Source organism: Danio rerio, chromosome 15, assembly GCF_052040795.2.
Source record: "Danio rerio strain M-AB ecotype USA chromosome 15, GRCz13ab, whole genome shotgun sequence".
NCBI classification, from domain to species: Eukaryota; Metazoa; Chordata; class Actinopteri; order Cypriniformes; family Danionidae; genus Danio; species Danio rerio.
The window spans coordinates 40856238-40876506 of NC_141035.1; the positions used below are offsets into that span (position 1 = coordinate 40856238).

Consider the following 20269-nt stretch of genomic DNA (forward strand, 5'->3'; position numbering starts at 1 on the left):
AAAATTGTGCACGTAAGAGTAACTTCTGTGATTTGGCGTCTACATGCCGGACTGGGGCTGAGCCAGCCGTTCTGGTAAAGGAGGAGAGTGTGAATAATATTAATCACATCTAGGGTTCAAAAAAGCTTTGAAATAGCCCTGGAAATGATGCTTTAATTATGTTTCTATTTTAAAATTTTTTGTTATAGATGTTCAGTGGTTGAGAAGTGAGGATATTGTCTCCTCATTGTATATAAGTTTATGACAAACTTATTGATGACAGTTTGCCCTTAAACACAATTTACTTAATGATTTGTGCAAAGCGCACAGAAAAAGGTAGATAGCCAATTAAAAGCATAGTTCAACCAACATGACAATTACATAAATATAAACCATGTGCCTCTAAACCTTTATGAGATTCTTTCTTGTGAACACAAAATTCTGAAAAATGGTATTTGCAGTAAATTTTTAAATTTTATAAATTGAATAGAAGTATCTTCAGCTTAAAATGTTTAGTTGACCAATTTAAATAGCTGACACAACTAATGAAGCAATCTGCATAAGTTCTGAGAGATGGTGCTCTCGCTCCTCCTCCTATAAGCTCTTCTAATAAGTGCACCAACCCCACCCCTAACCCTACCCCCAGTGACATCACTCGTAGAAGAAGTGCAAGAAAGGAGGAGCGAGAGCTCAAGCTCCCCCTCGCTGGAGCTCAGCTCTGCCCAAATGGCTCTGCAGTGAGCACCACTTGAGTTCTGACAGGTTTCTAAGTCGAGCACTGCTAATAGTTTACATTTGGAAAGCCCATCCCCTATCAGTTGATCTAAATTTCTCACTCCTCACTCTGCTTTCCTCTGTTATGCTTGTTGCTTTCGACATCTGCTAACTTAAACAATATCATTAGGTTGTCATTGTAGATTGCTGTGGTCTGCAAACTGCTGCTTCCTTGAGCTTTTCATGGATGAAAAGGACGGAAAAAATTAGAAAAGAGCTTTACCACCTAATGCAAACTTGAAGTAAATTTGAAATAAGCTAAAGCTTGTCTATTGTTCTTTTTGACTCGAGAGGAACTGAACCTTTGTAGCCTGGACTTGCAAAACTTAAGTTAATATATTTCAAGTAAACTTTGCAAGTTCTGCTTATTTGTAATTGTCTTAGAACTCACACAGAAAGACTTCCTGGTCCAGCTGCAACTCTTACTGTGCTTTTTACAGTGTGAACCTCTTACTGTAAAATGACAGTGCTAACCACTTCCCCGTAGTGCCACCAACAACAAAATACTCTACACATTTTATTAAAGGACTGCTTTTTTTTTTAACAAATACACACAACTTTAAAATATCATAGACTTAATTAGCAAAATACCAAATAATATTCATAAGAAATAATCTTCCTTATAAAGTCTTTTTTTTTCTTTTGTTTTAAATCTGTCCAAAGACTGTATTTAAGTCAACATACAGACAAGTTGAGATAGTGAACACTTTCTTTCATTCATTTTCTTTTCAGCTTAGTCGCTTTATTAATCAGGACTTGCCACAGCAGAATAAACCGCCAGCTTATCTAGCTTATGTTTTACGCAGTGGATGCTCTTCCAACACTGGGAAACACCCATACACTCTCATTCACACACAAACACCACAGACAAATTAGCTTACCCAATTCACCTATGTCTTTGGACTTGTGGGGGAAACTGGAGTACCCAGAGGAAACTTACACGAACACAGGGAGAACTAGCAAACTCCACACAGAAATACCAACTGACCCAGCCGAGGCTTGAACCAGCAACCTTCTTGCTGTGAGGCGACAGTGTTACCCACTGCGCCACCATGCAGTCCAGACTAAAAACTATAAATAAATATTCAAACCATGTTGACAACTAAAATGTAAAATGATTTTCCAATTTTCATGTCGATGGGTGCCAGCAACCAGCCTTTTTCAGAACATCATCTTTTGTGTTCAAATAGGGGGGTCCAATTTTGCTGCATGTAAAAGTGTATGTGGCAAAGGCTTCATCATCATCGTCATCATTTAACTTTGGTTTTTGTTTATGTTTGACACAGAAACATGAATGCACCACTTTTGCTTCACTTACTTTTTCAAGGTAAAGTACCTTTAAGGAATGTTTTGTCACACTCAATTAAATGGTCAGATTTGACTCTAGCATACCAAAACAGTTACACTAACAGAAAACAATATGAGTTCAATTAAATGCTGAAATTGTCAGTTTAAATGAACACTCAGTTATTTATGTTCTTCACCTTTTGTCCCTCAGGTGTTCTGCTGTTCGGTGCTTTAGGATGGGAAGTGAGAATGCCAAAGGAAATTCATGGCCTCAAAGGTTCCTGTATGGTGATTCCATGTTCTTTCAGCTACACAACAAACCCACCTACAAAGCCAGACAAAGTTGTGTGGTATCAGTGGGTCTCTAGTGGCTATCCTTTAGTCTATGATCGTTTACATGCAAATGATGTAATTGACAAGTTTAGAGGAAGAACTTCTTTATATGGAAGCTCAAGTGGTGATTGCAGTCTGCTGATCAAAAACCTGGAACAGTTCCACCATGGAGAGAAAATATATGCATGGATCGACCCTGATAATGTTGGATGGCGCACTTACAAATTTTACGATGTCACCTCTACAATCCGTGTTGATGGTATGTAGATAGTAAAATATTCATATTTGCTTCACTGCTTGTCTGGTTAATCAGTGAGTGTTGTCTAATTGTGTCATTTCTTCTGTTTTTAGCCCGTCCACAGTTACCCAGCATCAGAATTTTTGGTGGAGAGAAGATGGGGGACAAGATTACAGTAACCTGTTCTGCTTCCCACACGTGTCCATACAGCAAACCAAGAATCATTCTGAATGGTATTGAAGGATCTGACCAAACAAATGGTGACTGTAGTTCAGATGGCCAGTGCAGAATCGCTCTGACACGCACAGCTGTCGTAAAGGCAGAAAACACAACTTTTGAGTGTTCAGTAACACATGATGGTGGCACAACAGTGACAGCTACAAAAAGACAAAGTTCAGAATGTGAGTAAACACAAATATGAACGGCTTTGTCAGATGCCACTTATACATACATATTAAATATCATGGTTGGACCTTTTACAAGATTTAATCTTAATTTCAGGTGTTCATCAAAAAATAACAGTTGAACCTGAAATAGTAGAAGTCACTGAGGGCATCAAACAGATCTTCACTTGTTCCGTCTACCATTCCTGTCAGAGAGAGAATCCAACCATCACATGGAACTTTGAAAACATGCATGTATCAACGGGGAGCAAAATAGTTTCTGGTTTTGATCGTGTCACCTATTCCAGCATAAGCTTTCTGGGCACCACAGAAGACCATGGGAAGAAGCTGAAGTGCACTGCAAAAGTTTCTGGAAGAAACATTGAAGCTTCTGTTGCTTTACGTGTACAATGTGAGTAAATGTAAATATGAATTGATGTGTGTTCTGTTAGCCATTTAAATGTGAGACCTTTTACAAAATTAACACATTTTTACAGGTGTTCACCGTAACATAACGATTGAGCCAGAAATAGCAGAGATCACTGAAGGTGTCGAACAGAACTTCACTTGTACCGTCCACCATTCCTGTCAGAAGGAGAATCCAACCATCACATGGAACTACGAGAACATGCAGGTCTCAGAAGGGAGACAAACACTTTCTGGTTTTGATCGAGTCGTCTATTCCACCATAACCTTTTTGGGTGCAAAAGAAGACCATGGGAAGAAACTGATCTGCTCTGCAGCATTTTCCAGAGGAAATATCACAGAATCTGTTGTCTTATATTTGCAACGTAAGTGATCTCTCCATGTCTCATCATGTATGTTTTTTTATTGACTATCTTAGTATTAGTCAGTACTAATAATGATTAATTCTTTTATTCACTTTCCGTTATGAAACAGACCCAATTCTCACCGTACTGAAGACTACTGGTCTTTACATCTTAACACCCTCACTTGTGTTCCTCCTGGCTTGTGTAATTCCTGGAGTCATCATATGCAAGAGGCGACACAGGTAAATCTTTGTGTATTTTACTTATTTTACTAATGTATTTCCAAACATTTGTCTCGGCCTACATTTTTGCAAAACCTGAGATACATTGCCTCTGTTATATTTTGTTGCATGTTTTACATAAGTCCACTAGAGGACGCTGTCTGCATTTTTTTATTATTATTTTTTTTTTGCAAACCCAAAAAAACTTTACTGAAATACATTTGTTGTATGTATCAGATACACATCCTTCTGTACACAATATGAGAAGGCAGGGGTTCCCAAACTTTTTAGCCTGTGACCCTCATAATAACAATGTCAGTGACTCGTGACACCCAAATTCCTGCAGGTGGATTCCATTATAAGCAATGCTGATTGAAATATACAATAATATACTGTTTATGCTTTCATTAATAGTGTCACTCTCGTCACTGAAAAACATTAAACTGGAAATACAGTAGAAATCAAACAAAAGGGAAAACAAGTTAAATAATAATTGTAAACATTTACAGCATCACTTCTAACACACAACTGTTCTTAGGTCAAAAGATGCAAGTTTTGTGTCAGGAAGCAAACCTTTCAAACCTCACATGCCCTCACCAAAAAGGTACAGTACAGCAAATTAGCACATTTCAATCAAAATGTTTACAAATAAAGATTGTGTAAATGCAATAAATACAACTATTTTATGTTTCCCCCATGCATCTCAGTGATCCAAAGTCCATGTCTGTGAGTATTATTATTTTTATATCATTATAATTATTTTTTAACAGTATTGCACTGTTAAAATAATACTGCGGCTCTAACAAAATTGGTTTGTGTATCATACCTGATTGTTTTCTTAAAATATTTCACTTAGGGTAATGATTATGAAATATACAACAACATGGAAGAAGACCCTGACATCTATGCCAATGCCTAATCAAAATTCAAGACATCAAAACTATCAAATGTGCTTAGGAGGCGTTTTTAAATTTCTTACCATTGTTACACTTTATTCATGAAAAAATAATTCTTTCATCCATAATAAATATTTCATTTTCATGTGCATTAAATAACATTTAAGCTTCAAATACAGTAAATCTTTTACAGGCTTGAGGTTTTATATAACATAAGCTGGGCTATACTTTATTGAATGTATCATTACTAATTATGCTTGTGTTAAAAGTGTTTTTTTAATACTTGACTTAAATATCATAATTGTTTTGTTACATATTATGTGTCATTTATTGTATTTGTGAATTATTGGTTGCCTTTTGTTCATTTATTTTTATCTTTTATTAAGTTTTCTAAAAGGCCGTTTAGCTATAAAACCTATTGTTGTGATGAGCTAATTGTTGTTATTATAGCTACTTACATTAATTGTTTTTTAATGCCTCAATGTAAAAAAAAATCTTTACTTTTTAATTTTACTTTGTCTTTACAATAAAGCATAAGGTTTTACATTAAATGTATCCTACTACTGAAATGTGTATTTATATTTTTATGCAATACGTTAAATGTTCTCAGCTTGACTTAAGTTCCTAAATACCTTTACGGATGCTCAATGTTGGCGCCACCTACTGGTGAACAATTTGTTTAAGCAATAAGAACTCAAAACAAACACATTTTAACAATACAAAAGAAAAAAATCTTGAAATTACTTGTTTTTACAATAATTATAAATTATTTAAAGGTGCAGTAGGTGATTGTCTTCAGAAACATTTGTTGTTATGCAGGTTGAAAGTCTCTTCACATTCCAATAGTAATGATTAAAGTAAATGATCAATGTATTTATATGTATTTTTATATTTTGGGTAAAGCATAAATCAAAAAATGTTCATCCAATTAAAGTCGGGCCGAAATCTCTCATAATTGCTATAAGTAGCTCAAACTGTCTGTCAGCAAATGCAGATTTGAACAACTGCGCAACCCTTTACACGCAGCTCCGCCGACCGCTGTTTGTGCATAGATGTGCTGCAGTTTCACGGAAGAGACAGCACGTGCGCGCGATCGACAAAAACATGCTGAATCAAAACTTTTTAAAAACCTGAATCAGTATTGGAGTTACCTTTGCATGCTGGAGAAAGGATGACATCATGGCTGAAGGATTTCTCTTAGACAGGTAATGTTCTGCTTTAAAACTGTTTTCGCTCCTCGCAAAGCTGATGTTGTTGTTAGAAATGGTTTATACAGTATCTTCACGGAATTGTTGTTCAGCCACTAAAATCTTCCGGTGAAAGATTGATAAGACCATTTTCAATTTTTTATAAGAGACCTTTTACAGAATCGATAATGTAGATTTTATTTAGTTTAACAACAAAACACAAGTAAATACCGCTATTCCACCCAGTCTCTCCCTATATTGTTTACCATGAAACTCTAAATATTTGTTCTGAAATAGCATGGCAGTTTGACTTGCCGTTTAAGCACTAGTCGCTTTTAACACACGAGAGAGGGTTCTTCTGCTGTCATCATCTTTAAAGGCTGATTTATACTTCTGCGTCAAACAACGGCGTATGCTACGGCGCTGACGCATAGCCCTTCGCCGGCGTCGCTAATGTGCACCTCTCAAAAAATGTAACTACACGTAGCAGCGACACGTAGCGCAAGCTCTGTGATTGGTCGGCTTGGTAGCGCTTTGTTTATTGTTTACAAGTGTGGAGTCCTGTGAAGGAGCTCCGGATGGAAAGTTTTGTTTTGTGTTTACCTTATAGTTAAAGTTGTAGCATGTCTGCCGGTTCCTGCCTTAAAGTTAGCGAGTTTGAGCCACTTGTACATCCCGGATGTGTTCAGGAAAAGCAAAACAGCAGCAAAGAAGCTCGACACAGAGGAACATTAACACCTCACTGCCAACTAGCGTTTCGGACGTGTTAATGCAGACCAAACAGAGACAGCGTGCAGAAGTATAAATGCACAGCTACGCGCGCTGCATGCGCTGTGGGTTACGCCGGTCACTTGACGCAGAAGTATAAACCAGGCTTCAGGTGTGAGTGCTTTTGTTTCAAGAGGCATGGCTCTGGACGGCAGGGGAGGGACTGTGATTCAGAGATTTATGCTAAGCTGTTAGCATTGTGGGAGATCACCTACTGCACCTTTAACATCACTCTGTTTTTAATGATATTTTTTGTTTTCAGCACTAGAAATATTAATTCCTTTAGCCATTTTCATCACAAGGCAGATGTAAGAATATTGGTCAATTATTGCATTACAGTTGAGTGCTACGACCCCTAGTTAGGTGACAAAGAGGTTTAAAGGACTTGTATGTGTATATATACATACATAGCACGCAGTGGTTCAAAGGCTAAAGCTGTGTTCACAATACAAGTGACTCGCAGTGGCAAATCAACAAGCAACTGTTCACTTCTAAAGAGAGTAAGCGACTTCCGGCACTTTCCGTCTACAAGTCGCTGCTGGAGTGAATGAGGCAAAACTCGGCTGTTCCCACACTGACTGATTTGTTTTTTTCTTATAAAGACAAAAGAAGTTATTTAAATGTTATTTTCCAGCAGATATTAGTAGGTTTTCTGAAGATGTCAGATGAAGCACAGTGAAGTTTGCCTATACACTGAAAAAAGTGTTGCATGCAGAACTGTTGCAAACAATTTATTTGTGTTGAATTTAAACAAACAAATTAAACTGAACAAACTTCAACTTAATTTGTTTGTTTAAATTCAACACAGATAAATTGTTTACAACCACTTAACCTAAAAAAATTGAGTAAAAAATCCAAGGAATCATGTTTGAATAATTTTTTTTAGTGTATGATAAACTATGACAGGTTGTGTTCATTAAAAAGTAATGAGTAATAAGTCCATATGAAAACGTCTCTTAAATGTAACGTACTGCAGCATCTTCAGTTTCTTGGGCATGTTTTGCATTCGCACTACAAGTCTACCACACCCAAGCCCAACTGAGCCATGCTCTGACCCACCTCTTTCAACCAATTGAATAGGCATGGTGATGCTTTGATTTGCCTTGAGATTTTAATGCCTTAAGTTTTTTTCCTTAAATTAATTAGGCCCTATTATGCATTATAAAAGGTCATATTTTGGTTTTGGCATCTCCAACAGCAGACTGATATGGATGCAAGTTCATAAACACTTTCATTGTCTTATTATATACAATTATTTTTACTATTTTACATCAACTCCCAAATTATTTGTTTATCAATTTTTTTTTCCAAAACCTTCCTTTATGTGACACTAATCTGTAGTGACTTGTCCGATAAACCAGACTGTTAAGATTGGTCGACTGCACTTAGCGTGAGATGGAAAGAAATGCAGCCAGCCATGGTACTGAGTATATGTGTGAGCCCAATGCTGTTAAGCACCAGCAAATTGCTCTAATGTAATAACACATACATTTAGTATTAATTGACAGTGGCACAAGTCAAACTATTTTAAAAATATTGTCAGAACAGCTGATTGTGGCAATAGCAATGACAAACCCCAGGTCATCGTGACTTCGAAAATGAATCGAATGAGTAAAGGAAGTGGCAAGTGAGGTGTTTTCCAAACTGTTTTAGTTGTGATATTTGAATAGCCCCCTGAAGGTAAACCCTACCCCTCACAGTAAAGTCACAAGCACCATTCAATGCATTGTGTCTGAGATAGCAAATCTGAAATCTCAGCTTGCAAATCCAAGTCTGCAGTTGTGCAGAGCGATTAGAAAATACAACACAAAATTAAGTACATGTTTGCGAGCTAGAGAATGCATAAAAGCAGCCATTTTAATCACACTTACAGGTTGTGATCCAGAGAAACTGGTTCATATATGAACTGTGTACTGACAAAATCCCTCTCAAGAACATCTTTCTTTTAATGTCAAACAGACAGAAGAAAATGACAGGAACAAACACAGCACACAGTTAAAGGTTGGCTATACTATTATTGTAAAAAGGCATCTTTGGCCATTTATTCACTACAGCCCACTTCTCTGGTCATCTCTGTGTGATGATTGGGATCATCTTTGCATCATGATCAATCCCATCCCACATTCTGTTAGTCTTTGAAGGGAAGGGCGGATTCAAGTTTTCCCGAGTTTGGTGCCTCATATATGGCAATGTTTTGTATCGGCGTCCACACAATAAGACTGAAGATTTAAAGAGCACCAATGGTGAAAAATCTACTTTTAAAGCTGTTTGTATAAACGTGTGTAAGTATAGTGTATATACTGTCATATTGGGGTGAAATAAACACACCCAGTCCTTTGTTTTTCAAATTTAACAACATAAAAACGGTGGAACAATTGGAGCGGTTTTCAAATCGACCGCAACTTGACTTAGGAGTGTGGTCCCCCCGCCCACCAACATTGATTGACATCTGTGCGCATTAACATGTCTCCATAGTAATGCATATAATCATATCGACTAGACAGGACGAGCGCAAAGCAACGGGCAATAAAAGGTCTGTTCAGCAGCAAAAACCTTTTCCCAGCTATAATACAGACACTTTAAACAGCTATAATAAATACTCTGATGGGTGTTTTGAACTGAAACTTTACAGACACACTCTGTAGACACAAAAGACTTATAATAATTATGAAAAAAGGGGTAACCTATGTGCCCTTTAAAATTACATCCTCAGCTTTAATTTACTTATAGCTTTGTTAAATACTAGAATGTAATTCTCAAAAACCCATAATATGGTTTCTTTAAAAACAAGTAGCCTAATTTCAGATCTACAAAACCATTTTCTCCTCCATTTAAAATGCAGTTAAAACATAACCCTAATCTGTCAAGTTAACCAATTCTAAAAATAATGAATAGCTGTGAAGTATTCTACGTGTGACTTGACCTCTTGTGTTTTATAAGGGTCCTAAAACAGACCCTGGTGTTAGAAACCATGTTCTAGCCAGGAAACACTATGTTTGACTGCAGTGTCATCACAAGTGGACTGATGTGAGAAGCTCTGACATTTGACTTGACCAAGATCTTAATCATCTTGCTGGGCTTGAACTTTACACCATAATTGTACTGAGCTTCATCTTTCACCTTTGACTTCTGGGCAGCAAGTTATTTTTCCATCCTTACTAAGGACTACAGAGGAGGTGAGAATGAAAAATTAATTTGTTACATGTTAAAAAAAAAAAGAGACTGATGACCTTACTTTGAAAACTGCAGTGTAATTGGCAGACTGGTATTAAATGATTCTGAAAAAAATATTCAAATTGTATTTTCATAAACCACTGTTTAACTTAATTAAACTTAATTAACCACATTTAAATGTCTTTTTATTTGTTCATGTGTTAACCCAGGAACATGAAAGCATCACTTTTACTTCCTTTACTTCTCCAAGGTAGAGTGATTTCTCTGTTAGGCATGCTATTTTTACTATAAATGTTTATGTTTATTTCATGTTTTAAACTTTGCCAACACAAAATCTTCCACATTCATGAAAGTGTATACATTATGAATAATTTAGTTAAAACAGATACATTTATTCCACATTCTGAAATAACATGTCAAACAAATAACATGTCAAACAAACCCTTCAAAATGCAAAGGCTTTAGCCTACAGTGACTGTAAAATTCATTAGTAAGTTTAGAGGTGATCTTGTGTTCTTGTTTATGTGGCTTTTGGTTTTGTTTAATTATTTGCTTTGGTGCAACTCCCCCACCCCCCCAACCCTGGAAATTTTTGGTTTGATTTTATTTTTATGATTGCTTTATATATATTTTCAAATGCACTTTACAAAGCACGTACATGCCTCTTTTTTTGTTGGCTTTATCACATTTCCTTATAGAGGAATAAACAAATTACTTGTTAATTTCCATCCATTTCCTTCAGTAACGATAAAATATTCTAAATGTTACATTTACTCGCCCTAGACAACTTCCAATGAGGTTCAATAATGTTTTATACTTCAGTTAAACTACAAAAAAAAAGTTTAAATAAAGTTATTTAGTAACCTCAGCGCTTCATAGCTCCAACCCTTCCGCTACTTGAGCAAAGCTGCAAGCGTTGAGTGCGATAAGTGTTGAACATACCACACCACACTTCTTTTTAACGGTAAAATAAGTGCATCATCCGGGTATTTAAAGTGCACATATTCTTTCGAGAATTTTTAGCCTGAATGCACTACTTACAGTGCAGCATATATGAGTACACTCCTCATAAATCTCTCATTTAGATAATTTTTTTCTATAGGAAGCTTTACAATATTATTTTTGTGTATATACATTGGATTAGTCAGCACTGAAGCCAAATCTGGAGCTAATCTAACAAAATAACTTTTATTAAACGGTTTAAAATTAGTACACAAACATGACCATAAAACAAATGGTTTGTTGCAATCGGTTTCCTCAAACAGTTTGAGTTGCCCTAATTTTTTGTGTTTTACAGTTTATGAATGTACTAAAACTTATGATTGTTTGTTTTAAAAATTCATAAAAATGCCAAAAAAAAATGTATAGTTGTAATCTCTTCACTCACAAATGCAGCCATGTTGCCGCTGTAGCTGGTGTATTCTGGGAAGATTTTGTACCCCTTGGTTTCTAGTGTGATCCTGGAAAATCCTAGTTTTAAGGGCTATCCAGCCCTTCCCCTTAGAGCTAAGCCTTCTAGCTAGGGAGAATGTGGACACCCCTTCAGGTGAACGTGGAAAACGAGGGGCAGGGGTAAAAGGAAGAGCTAAGGGGGAGAATTGGGATTGGGCCTAAATGTAATTAGGGCTTAAGCAACAACACTAATAGGGCAGGTCAGTTCAGATTTGGTTGTTGATTTAAAATATGTAATTTAATTAAGAGTTCAGTGAGCAGTTTTTGCCAACTAGGATTCCCCATACTGTACATTTCGAAAGGGCTTTGGACTTGTTCATTGTTTGAGTTGATCAACTCAAATTAACACAGCAACTATTCACTCAAAGTCTTGTCCTACAGGTGTTCTGCTGTTTAGTGCATTAGGAGTGCAAGTGAGAATGCCAAAAACAATTCACGGCCTCAAAGGTTCCTGTCTGGTGATTCCATGTTCTTTCAAATTCACATCAAAACCACCCAAAATCCCACATATGGTTGTGTGGTATCAGTGGGTCCATAGAGGTTATCCTTTAGTTTATCATCCTTCGAAGGCAAATCAAGTGATTAAGAAGTTCAGAGGAAAAACTGATTTATATGGAAACTCAAGTGGCGATTGTAGTCTGCTGATCAAAAACCTGGAACAGTCCCACCATGGAGAGAAATTATACATAGGAATTGACTCTGAAACGACATACAAACTTCATGAAGTGACTTCCACAGTCTATGTTGACAGTATGTAAAAACCTTTTTCTTATCTTGATTCCTGATTTATTTGTAAGAGTGTTACCTAATTGGGTCATTTATTCTGGATTTAGCACGTCCACAGTTACCCAGCATCACTATTTCTGGAGGAGAGAAGATGGGGGAGAAGATCACAGTAACATGTTCAGCTTCCCACACATGTCCATACAGCAAACCAAACATCACTCTCACAGATATCGAAGGATCTGATGAAATAAATGAAGAGTGTAATGAAGACGGTCAGTGCAGAATCACTCTGACACGCTCAGGTGTAATAAAGGCGGAAAACACAGTTTTTGAGTGTTTAGTAACACATCATGGTGGCATAAACACATCAGCTGCAAAAGACAAAAGTGCATTATGTGAGTAAAATGCATTGCTGAATTGCATTATTAAAATACTTTCATTAAGATCCTACACGTAATGTCAAATTTCAGGTGTTCATCAAAACATAACGATTGAGCCTGAAATAGTAGATGTCACTGAGGGTGTCGTACAGAACTTCACTTGTACCGTCCACCATTCCTGTCAGAAGGAGAATCCAACCATCACATGGAACTACGAGAACATGCAGGTCTCAGAGGGGACAAAAACACTTTCTGGTTCAGATCGAGTCGCCTTTTCCACCATAACCTTTCTGGGTGCAAAAGAAGACCATGGAAAGAAACTGATCTGCTCCGCTAAACTTTCTGGAGGAAACATCACGGCATTTGCTGTTTTACATGAGCCATGTAAGTAATTATTTAGCATCACGTGTGTGAAAGTTACATGTTAAATTTATCAGTACATTACCTTTGAGATATTTTTAGTTTTGTTCTAATAACAATGACTCATCCTGCTTTTTCTTTTCATAAAGCAAACATGACGGTCGTCCTAACGCCTTTACTTGTGTTCATCTTTGCTTGCATACTTCTTGGTGTCATCATATGGAAGAAGTGTTACAGGTAAATATTTAATTACAAAAATTATTTAAATTTATCAGCCACAATGTTCAATTATTGAGTACTACAACAGGCATTTAAACAACATTTGAATTTTAAATCAATCAATGCCAATAAAGAGAAAAATGATTTCCAAGGTGGATTCTAAGTGAACTGCAAAACAATGACAAAATACAGGCATTGCAAATATGGAAAATGGAAAATTATAATAACAATAAAGTATTGAACACAAACAATTGCACTCATTGTAAAGTTGTATTGCTGTGAGTTGAGAACATTAATTAAAGTAGAAACAATGTTGCTTAGTCCTCCTTTACATTCAGTCAGTTGCTAAGACAGTCCAATCTGGGGACAAGGTGGACCTTTTCTTTTGAATGATGTGAGCTGAGAGTGCAGTGCAATCTCATGACAATTTATAACTTTTTGATTTAGTTTCTACAGACAACGATGTTTTGGCAGGTTTGTTGCTAAGAAACGCACGTGCGTGCGCGCGCACACAGACCGGGGTCATGCACAGGGGGGTGGAGGCACTTGCCCTTCACTTTGCGATCGTGTTGAGCACCTGCCCCTAAAGGGTCTGTGCTCTGTGCACGAGCCTGACACAGACAGATACACGTGCACCCAAAACGCGGGCAGGTAAGGACAGGGTAGCCTGAGCGACTCCTTTCAGATTCAACACGCATGATCGCGTTCATCAAATTTGCTTAAACTAAGCGTTCTAAAGCATGGCTGTATTTCACAGGGATTCTGACACAACAACGAGAAGCATACACTTTACAAAAGTTGAATTTAGGGAGGAAACACGTCAAACTTAATGACACATTTGAGGGCTCATGCTGAAAGCCATTGTTGTGCGCTGTCTTTGACAGCTCGCGACTTCATCTTACACTTTATGAGTACATTTACATAAGACACCAATACTCCGTTTTTAATATGATTAAGATTATACTCTTATTAAGAGTCTGTAAGCAGCAATTTTTGATTACCTTAAAGGACCACCGAGTCACGAAATGCGGAGGTGTTTTATTCCGTTCCCCATGCAGTATCAAATTCCATTAAAACAGAAGTTAAAAGTTAAAAATGAAACACCTGAAATTGCATGAAACTCTGGAGAGCCTGGTGATGCGACAATAAATGTTTTATACTGAAACTTGCCTTCAAAATATGCTTCCTTGGTCTTATCCATATTTTTTGCATGTTGAATACATGAATTTTTTGCATGCTGAATACGTTGAATCCACCACAACAGGAAGTAAAAAATAAATAAAAAATGCAACGCGTTAAATATTTCTAAATAATTGCATGCGTTAACGCACTAATTTGGACAGTTTTTTATACACACACACACACATATATATATATATATATATATATATATATATATATATATATATATATATATATATATATATATATATATATATATATATATATATATATATATATATACATGTCGGTACATATAAAGTGAATGAGTCAATGCAAAGACAGCATATGCAAATATATATTTATATATATGCATGTATACAGTTGAAGTTAGAATTATTAGCCCCCCTTGTTTTTTTTTTTTTTTTTTTTTTTTTCTTTTTTGAATATTTCCCTAATTATGTTTAACAGAGCAAGGTAATTTTCACAGTATGTCTGATAATATTTTTTCTTCTGGAGAAAGTCTTATTTGTTTTATTTCGGCTAGAATAAAAGCAGTTTTTAATTTTAATTTTAAAAAACAATTTAAGGTCAAAATCATTAGTAATCATTAAGTAACTTTTTTTTAGATAGTCTACAATGCTGCCTAATTACCCTAACCTGCCTAGTTAACTCAATTAATCTATGTAAGCGTTTAAATGCCACTTTAAGCTGTAAAAAAATGTCTTGAAAAAATTATGGCAGTATGGCAAAGATAAAATAAATCAGTTATTAGAAATAAATTATTAAAACTATTATTATTAGAAATGTGTTGAAAAAATCTGTTTTCAGTTAAACAGAAAAACAGGAGGGCTAATAATTCAGAGGGGCTAATAATTCTGACTTCAACTGTATATGCTCTTTCCATTGAGTTTATACTGTATGTAATCAACACCAATAAATAAAAACATAATCTCGCCAATATTTCCAAAACTCGCATTTTTAGCATCTTCACATTCAGTATTTTAATTGCTGACAGACTTTTCAACTGATCCATCAAGTGACAGTGACAAAATCACCATTTAAAAGTAAAGACATTTAAGCAGTTTACTTGTTCATACTTGTTTTTATGCCTGTGGTAATTGTCAGTGAAACTGGAGCACAATAAATGATAGTAATTTTCACTGTGTTGAATGTGTTAAATGAGTTTAATTTAGTTAAATGAGTTCTGCTCAAAAACAACTTGTCAAAAAAATAAATGTTTGGCTCTTTAGAGTATGCAATTAAACCTGACTGGTGTTAGAGTAGATACATTTTTGTGTGATTTAATTAGTTCTACAATGTATTATTACTTTGTTTTAGTGTATTAGTATATGATGCCTAAAACTCTGCCATACCTCTGTTTATGTATGTACATTTTCACTGAATGACATAAAGCAAGCAGTGTTTATCAAAATACAATATAATTTGTTATTCTATTGCTTCATTGTCAATTGTTTTAATGGCATTAAGTGGATATACTTTCTATTTAAAAGTTGCAAAGGTTTAAACATCTTAGTTTAAAACTAACTGACCTGATACTGTGATGTTCATCATTTTAGTCAACATGCAGAAATCATGAGGTTGATAAACATTAATAAAGCATTAATCAGTAAATAATGAATAAATCAAACAAAAGGGAAAAGGTTGACTTTTAAATCTCTCAACATTTTTTCTTCTTCACACCCTCTGTTCCCAGGCCAAAAAATGAAAGTGCTGTGTATGAAAACAATCCTTTATCCAAACCCTACATGCCGTCACCAAAGAGGTACAGCACTTTTAGATTTTCTAAAGGTCTTTGACACTTGTTTTATGTTTTAAAATAATAAAATGTGATTTAAATGCAATAACCACACTTTTATTTGTTTCATTGCACATCAGTGACCCAAAACGTCAGTCAGTGAGTATTTATTTATTTCTGCTATTATAAAACTCAATACTGAAATATGTTCACATCTGAATCTAATCCTCTTTAAATATTTCATTTAGAGAAAAAATGAAGCAGATTTATACGTCAACTTGGAAGATTTGTATAAAAATGTCTGATGAGCGAACAATAGAAATGATCCTAATACAGCATTTAAAAATGATCAACTTTATTCAACTTTAAAATAAGAACACCATCAACAACAGTAATAATAAAACAATTGTTAAGAATTTTATGGACTCATATTACAAATATATTGATGCTTTATCGGCTTTATTTAGTATACAGTTGAAGTCAGAATTATTAGCCCCCCTTTGAATTTTTTTCTATTTTAAATATTTCCCAAATGATGTTTACCAGATCATGAAAATTTTCACAGTATGTCTGATAATATATTTTCTTCTGGGGAAAGTCTTTTGAAAAGAATTTTTTAAAAACCATTTTAAGGTCCATATTATAAGCCACTTTAAGCTATATATTTTTTTGATAGTCTACAGAACAAACCATTGTTATACAATAGCTTGCCTTATTACCCTAACCTGCCTAGTTAACCTAATTAAGCCTTTAAATGTCACTTTAACCTGTATAGAAGTGTCTTAAAATAAGATTTGACTAGATATTCCTGTCATTATGGCAAAGATAAAATAAATTATTTATTAGAAATGAGTTTTTAAAACTACTATGTTCAGAAATGTGTTAAACAAAGCTTCTCTTTGTTAAACAGAAATTGGGGGAAAAAAATTAACAGGGGGGCTAATAATTCTGACTTCAACTGTACATGTATGCTATGTGCATGTATTTTGGTATTTTTCTTTGTACCTGGCAATTATTAAATATGATTGAACAATATAATTATGTTAAGTGTAATATGGTTTGTGACTCTTTTATTTGTTTTTTGTTTTTCTGTCTTGTTTCTCCATCTTTTACTCTCTGCTTGTTATATTAAGGCCTGAACCTGTTGTGCTAGAGCAAAGTATTATTAACTGCTGTCAATATATACTGTATACATTCTTATGTCATTAAACATCACAAAAACAACAAATTACCAGTCATTTATTCGAGTGACGTTTGTTTCAGATTTATTTTATTAATACAAATTTACACAACTTGTTAAATGTTCTCAGCTTGAAAAATTTATTGTATTTTATTGTAATTTAAATGTATTTTACAGTGGCAAATGATATGGCTAAACTGCTTACACAGTTTAGTGAAACATAAATTATGCCACTTTTGCAATTCATCACAGGGCACATAGATACAAGTATTTGTGAACAAGCAATTATTTATTTAAAGTATAACTCTGAGCACTTCAATATTGTATTATTTTACAAAAGAAAACTTAGTATTCACACAAAATGAATTTGTTATTACAAAATGATCACTTTCAAACAACATAGACGTGTAACAGCAATACAACTTAAGGTTTCAACTTGATTTATATTTTTATGTCTGAATATTCAGTTCTGTCTTTATCAGATCTTGCACTGCTCTTAATATATGGTTCAAGTTCATTTGAAATTAGTTGTGTTGCTACTTCTGAATGTGTACTTTACAAGTTACAATGTTGATTAACCGCTCAACAACACACAGACTATTAAAACAGCTGTTAGTTGTATAAAGGCTGTTGACGATTCATTGCATGACTACTAATACACTATTGAACAAATAAAACCTAAACTGGTAACACATTGGTAAAATTTCAATGAACACAAGTTCAATAGATGCTTAAATGTATGCTGCAGGCATCGTAATGATCGCCTACAAACATTTAAGACGATCTACATATACTACCCAGATGAGAGTAAGCAGATATGAACTTGTAAACTAATCAATCTATAGACCAGGGGTGGCCAACCCTGTTCCTGGAGAGCCACCTTCCTGCAGATTTCAGTTGCTACCCATATCAAACACACCTGAACCAATTAATTAGGCCCTGAAAACCACGTGATAATTACGGGCAGGTGTGTTTGATATGGGTTGCAACTGAAATCTGCAGGAAATAATCAGGGGGGCTAATAATTTTGACTTCAACTGTGTGTGTGTGTGTGTGTGTGTGTGTGTGTGTGTGTGTGTGTGTGTGTGTGTGTGTGTATTATACACATATGTATATATATATATATATATATATATAGAGAGAGAGAGAGAGAGAGAGAGAGAGAGAGAAAGAGAAAGAGAGAGAGAGAGAGAGAGAGAGAGAGAGAGAGAGAGAGAGAGAGTGGGTGTGTTTGGGAGATCATTTAGTAATGAGAAGCATTACCCAGCAGACTTCTCTAAATTCTGACATTTCCTCCTGTGGCATAGCGGACAGGCCCGCAGGGTGGAGCAATTTTAGAGGGGGGCAAATAATACTGACTTTAAATGTTTATATCAACACAGGCTTATTCTGAAAGCTTAGTCCTATATACGTTTTCAGCCTGGGTTGGTATTTGTGTTTATATATATTCTCATTATTTTTTTTAACACCTCTATAGTTATGCGGTGGCACATAGTTATACCTTTTTCTTGACTTCACACAGAAACAGCAACATGTGTGGCATGACATCACTTTGTTACGGAGACGCTATTGGTTAAATGCCGGCAAAGTAGAACAAGAAGCAGCTTGAACTGAACGTGTATGTCTGCGGTCTGGAGGTATTATAAAGTTGATGATGCCAACGTTGCCATAGTAAACTGTGAGATATGTAAATCTAGGGTTGCAAGAGGGGCAAAAAAAAGGCTACATTTAACACAACAAACAAGTTAAGTTAATTGAATGTTAAAATAAGGTAAATTAAATAAAAAATAAGGAAACTTCTGGATCTATTTCTTTGCTCTTCTTCATTGTTTTTTTATGTATTATAGAAGTATTGGATCAGGTTTTGGTATCGGTAGATACTCATTTACATTTTACATTTACATTTAGTCATATAGCAGACGCTTTTATCCAAAGCGACTTACAAATGAGGACAAGGAAGCAATTTACACAACCAAGAGCAACAATGAATAAGTGCTATAGACAAGTTTCAGGTCTGTAAAGTCTAAGAAGGGAAGTATTAGTAGTAGTATTATTATTTTTTTTTTTTTGTACAGTTAGTGTGATATTCTGAGAGGCAATTGCAGATTAGGAAGTGTAGTGGAGTCTAAATAGTTGAGTTTTTAGTTGTTTCTTGAAAGTAGCGAGTGATTCTGCTGTTCTGATGCAGTTAGGGAGTTCATTCCACCAACTGGGCAGATTGAGCGTGAGCGTTCGCGAAAGTGATTTCTTTCCTCTTTGGGATGGAACCACGAGGCGACGTTCATTAACAGAACGCAAGTTTCTGGAGGGCACATAGATCTGCAGAAGTGAGAGCAGATAAGAAGGAGCAAGGCCAGAAGTCACTTTGTAGGCAAACATCAGAGCTTTGAATTTGATGCGAGCAGCAACTGGCAGCCAGTGCAAACGGACTAGCAGCGGAGTGACATGTGCTCGTTTAGGTTCATTGAAGTACTCAAAATTAAATGACTCTGACTGGAGGGCAGAAAAACCTGATTGGGACATCCTTAAAAATTATATTGCCTTCGTAAATATTTCTACCTTGTTCTCATTAAATCATGTTTATGAAACTCCATGGTTATTGTGTGTAGCTATCTTATTCATTACAACAGAAAAAAAAAAATTATAGAAAGTTCCACAATTATCAACATTTCTGTTCTTGTTTGAAGAGTTAAATGCAATTAAGCAATGTCACACCCCTAATGATACCATTTTACCAACAACGTAAACTTTGCATACTTAATGGGATGTTGAACACCTGAAAAAGAACTTGATACCTGTTGTTTGTTCACCCAAACTACAAATCCCATTATGCCCTGCAGCCACACACCGGTTAAAGTCTACCTTCATTACACACACAGCTGAAGTTCATCCTTACCGATTACATGGACAATATATATTGTACGCTATTCACCCACACATCCAGGACTGAGTCTTGTTTCCATTGTGAACTTTACAAAGCATTTTCCATGTCTCGCCCTGCTGTGTTGTGACCCTTTTGCTT

The 20269-nt window shown here is 35.4% G+C and overlaps 1 protein-coding gene and 1 long non-coding RNA gene across 2 annotated transcripts in view; both read left to right on the forward strand.

The window, feature by feature from the left end:
• Positions 1-20269, forward strand: part of LOC147840680 (uncharacterized) — a 146506-nt gene that overhangs the window by 110170 nt on the left and 16067 nt on the right. The window lies entirely within an intron of this gene.
• LOC147840682 (uncharacterized) overlaps positions 1-20269 on the forward strand; it is a 30683-nt gene that overhangs the window by 1494 nt on the left and 8920 nt on the right. Inside the window, exons 2-9 of the mRNA XM_087283417.1 lie at positions 2040-2080; positions 2252-2632; positions 2725-3012; positions 3113-3406; positions 3492-3785; positions 11844-12212; positions 12296-12583; positions 12659-12952. Coding sequence (XP_087139543.1) covers positions 2044-2080; positions 2252-2632; positions 2725-3012; positions 3113-3406; positions 3492-3785; positions 11844-12212; positions 12296-12583; positions 12659-12952 — 2245 coding nt within the window. The 5' untranslated portion in view covers positions 2040-2043. The remainder of the gene's footprint in view (positions 1-2039; positions 2081-2251; positions 2633-2724; positions 3013-3112; positions 3407-3491; positions 3786-11843; positions 12213-12295; positions 12584-12658; positions 12953-20269) is intronic.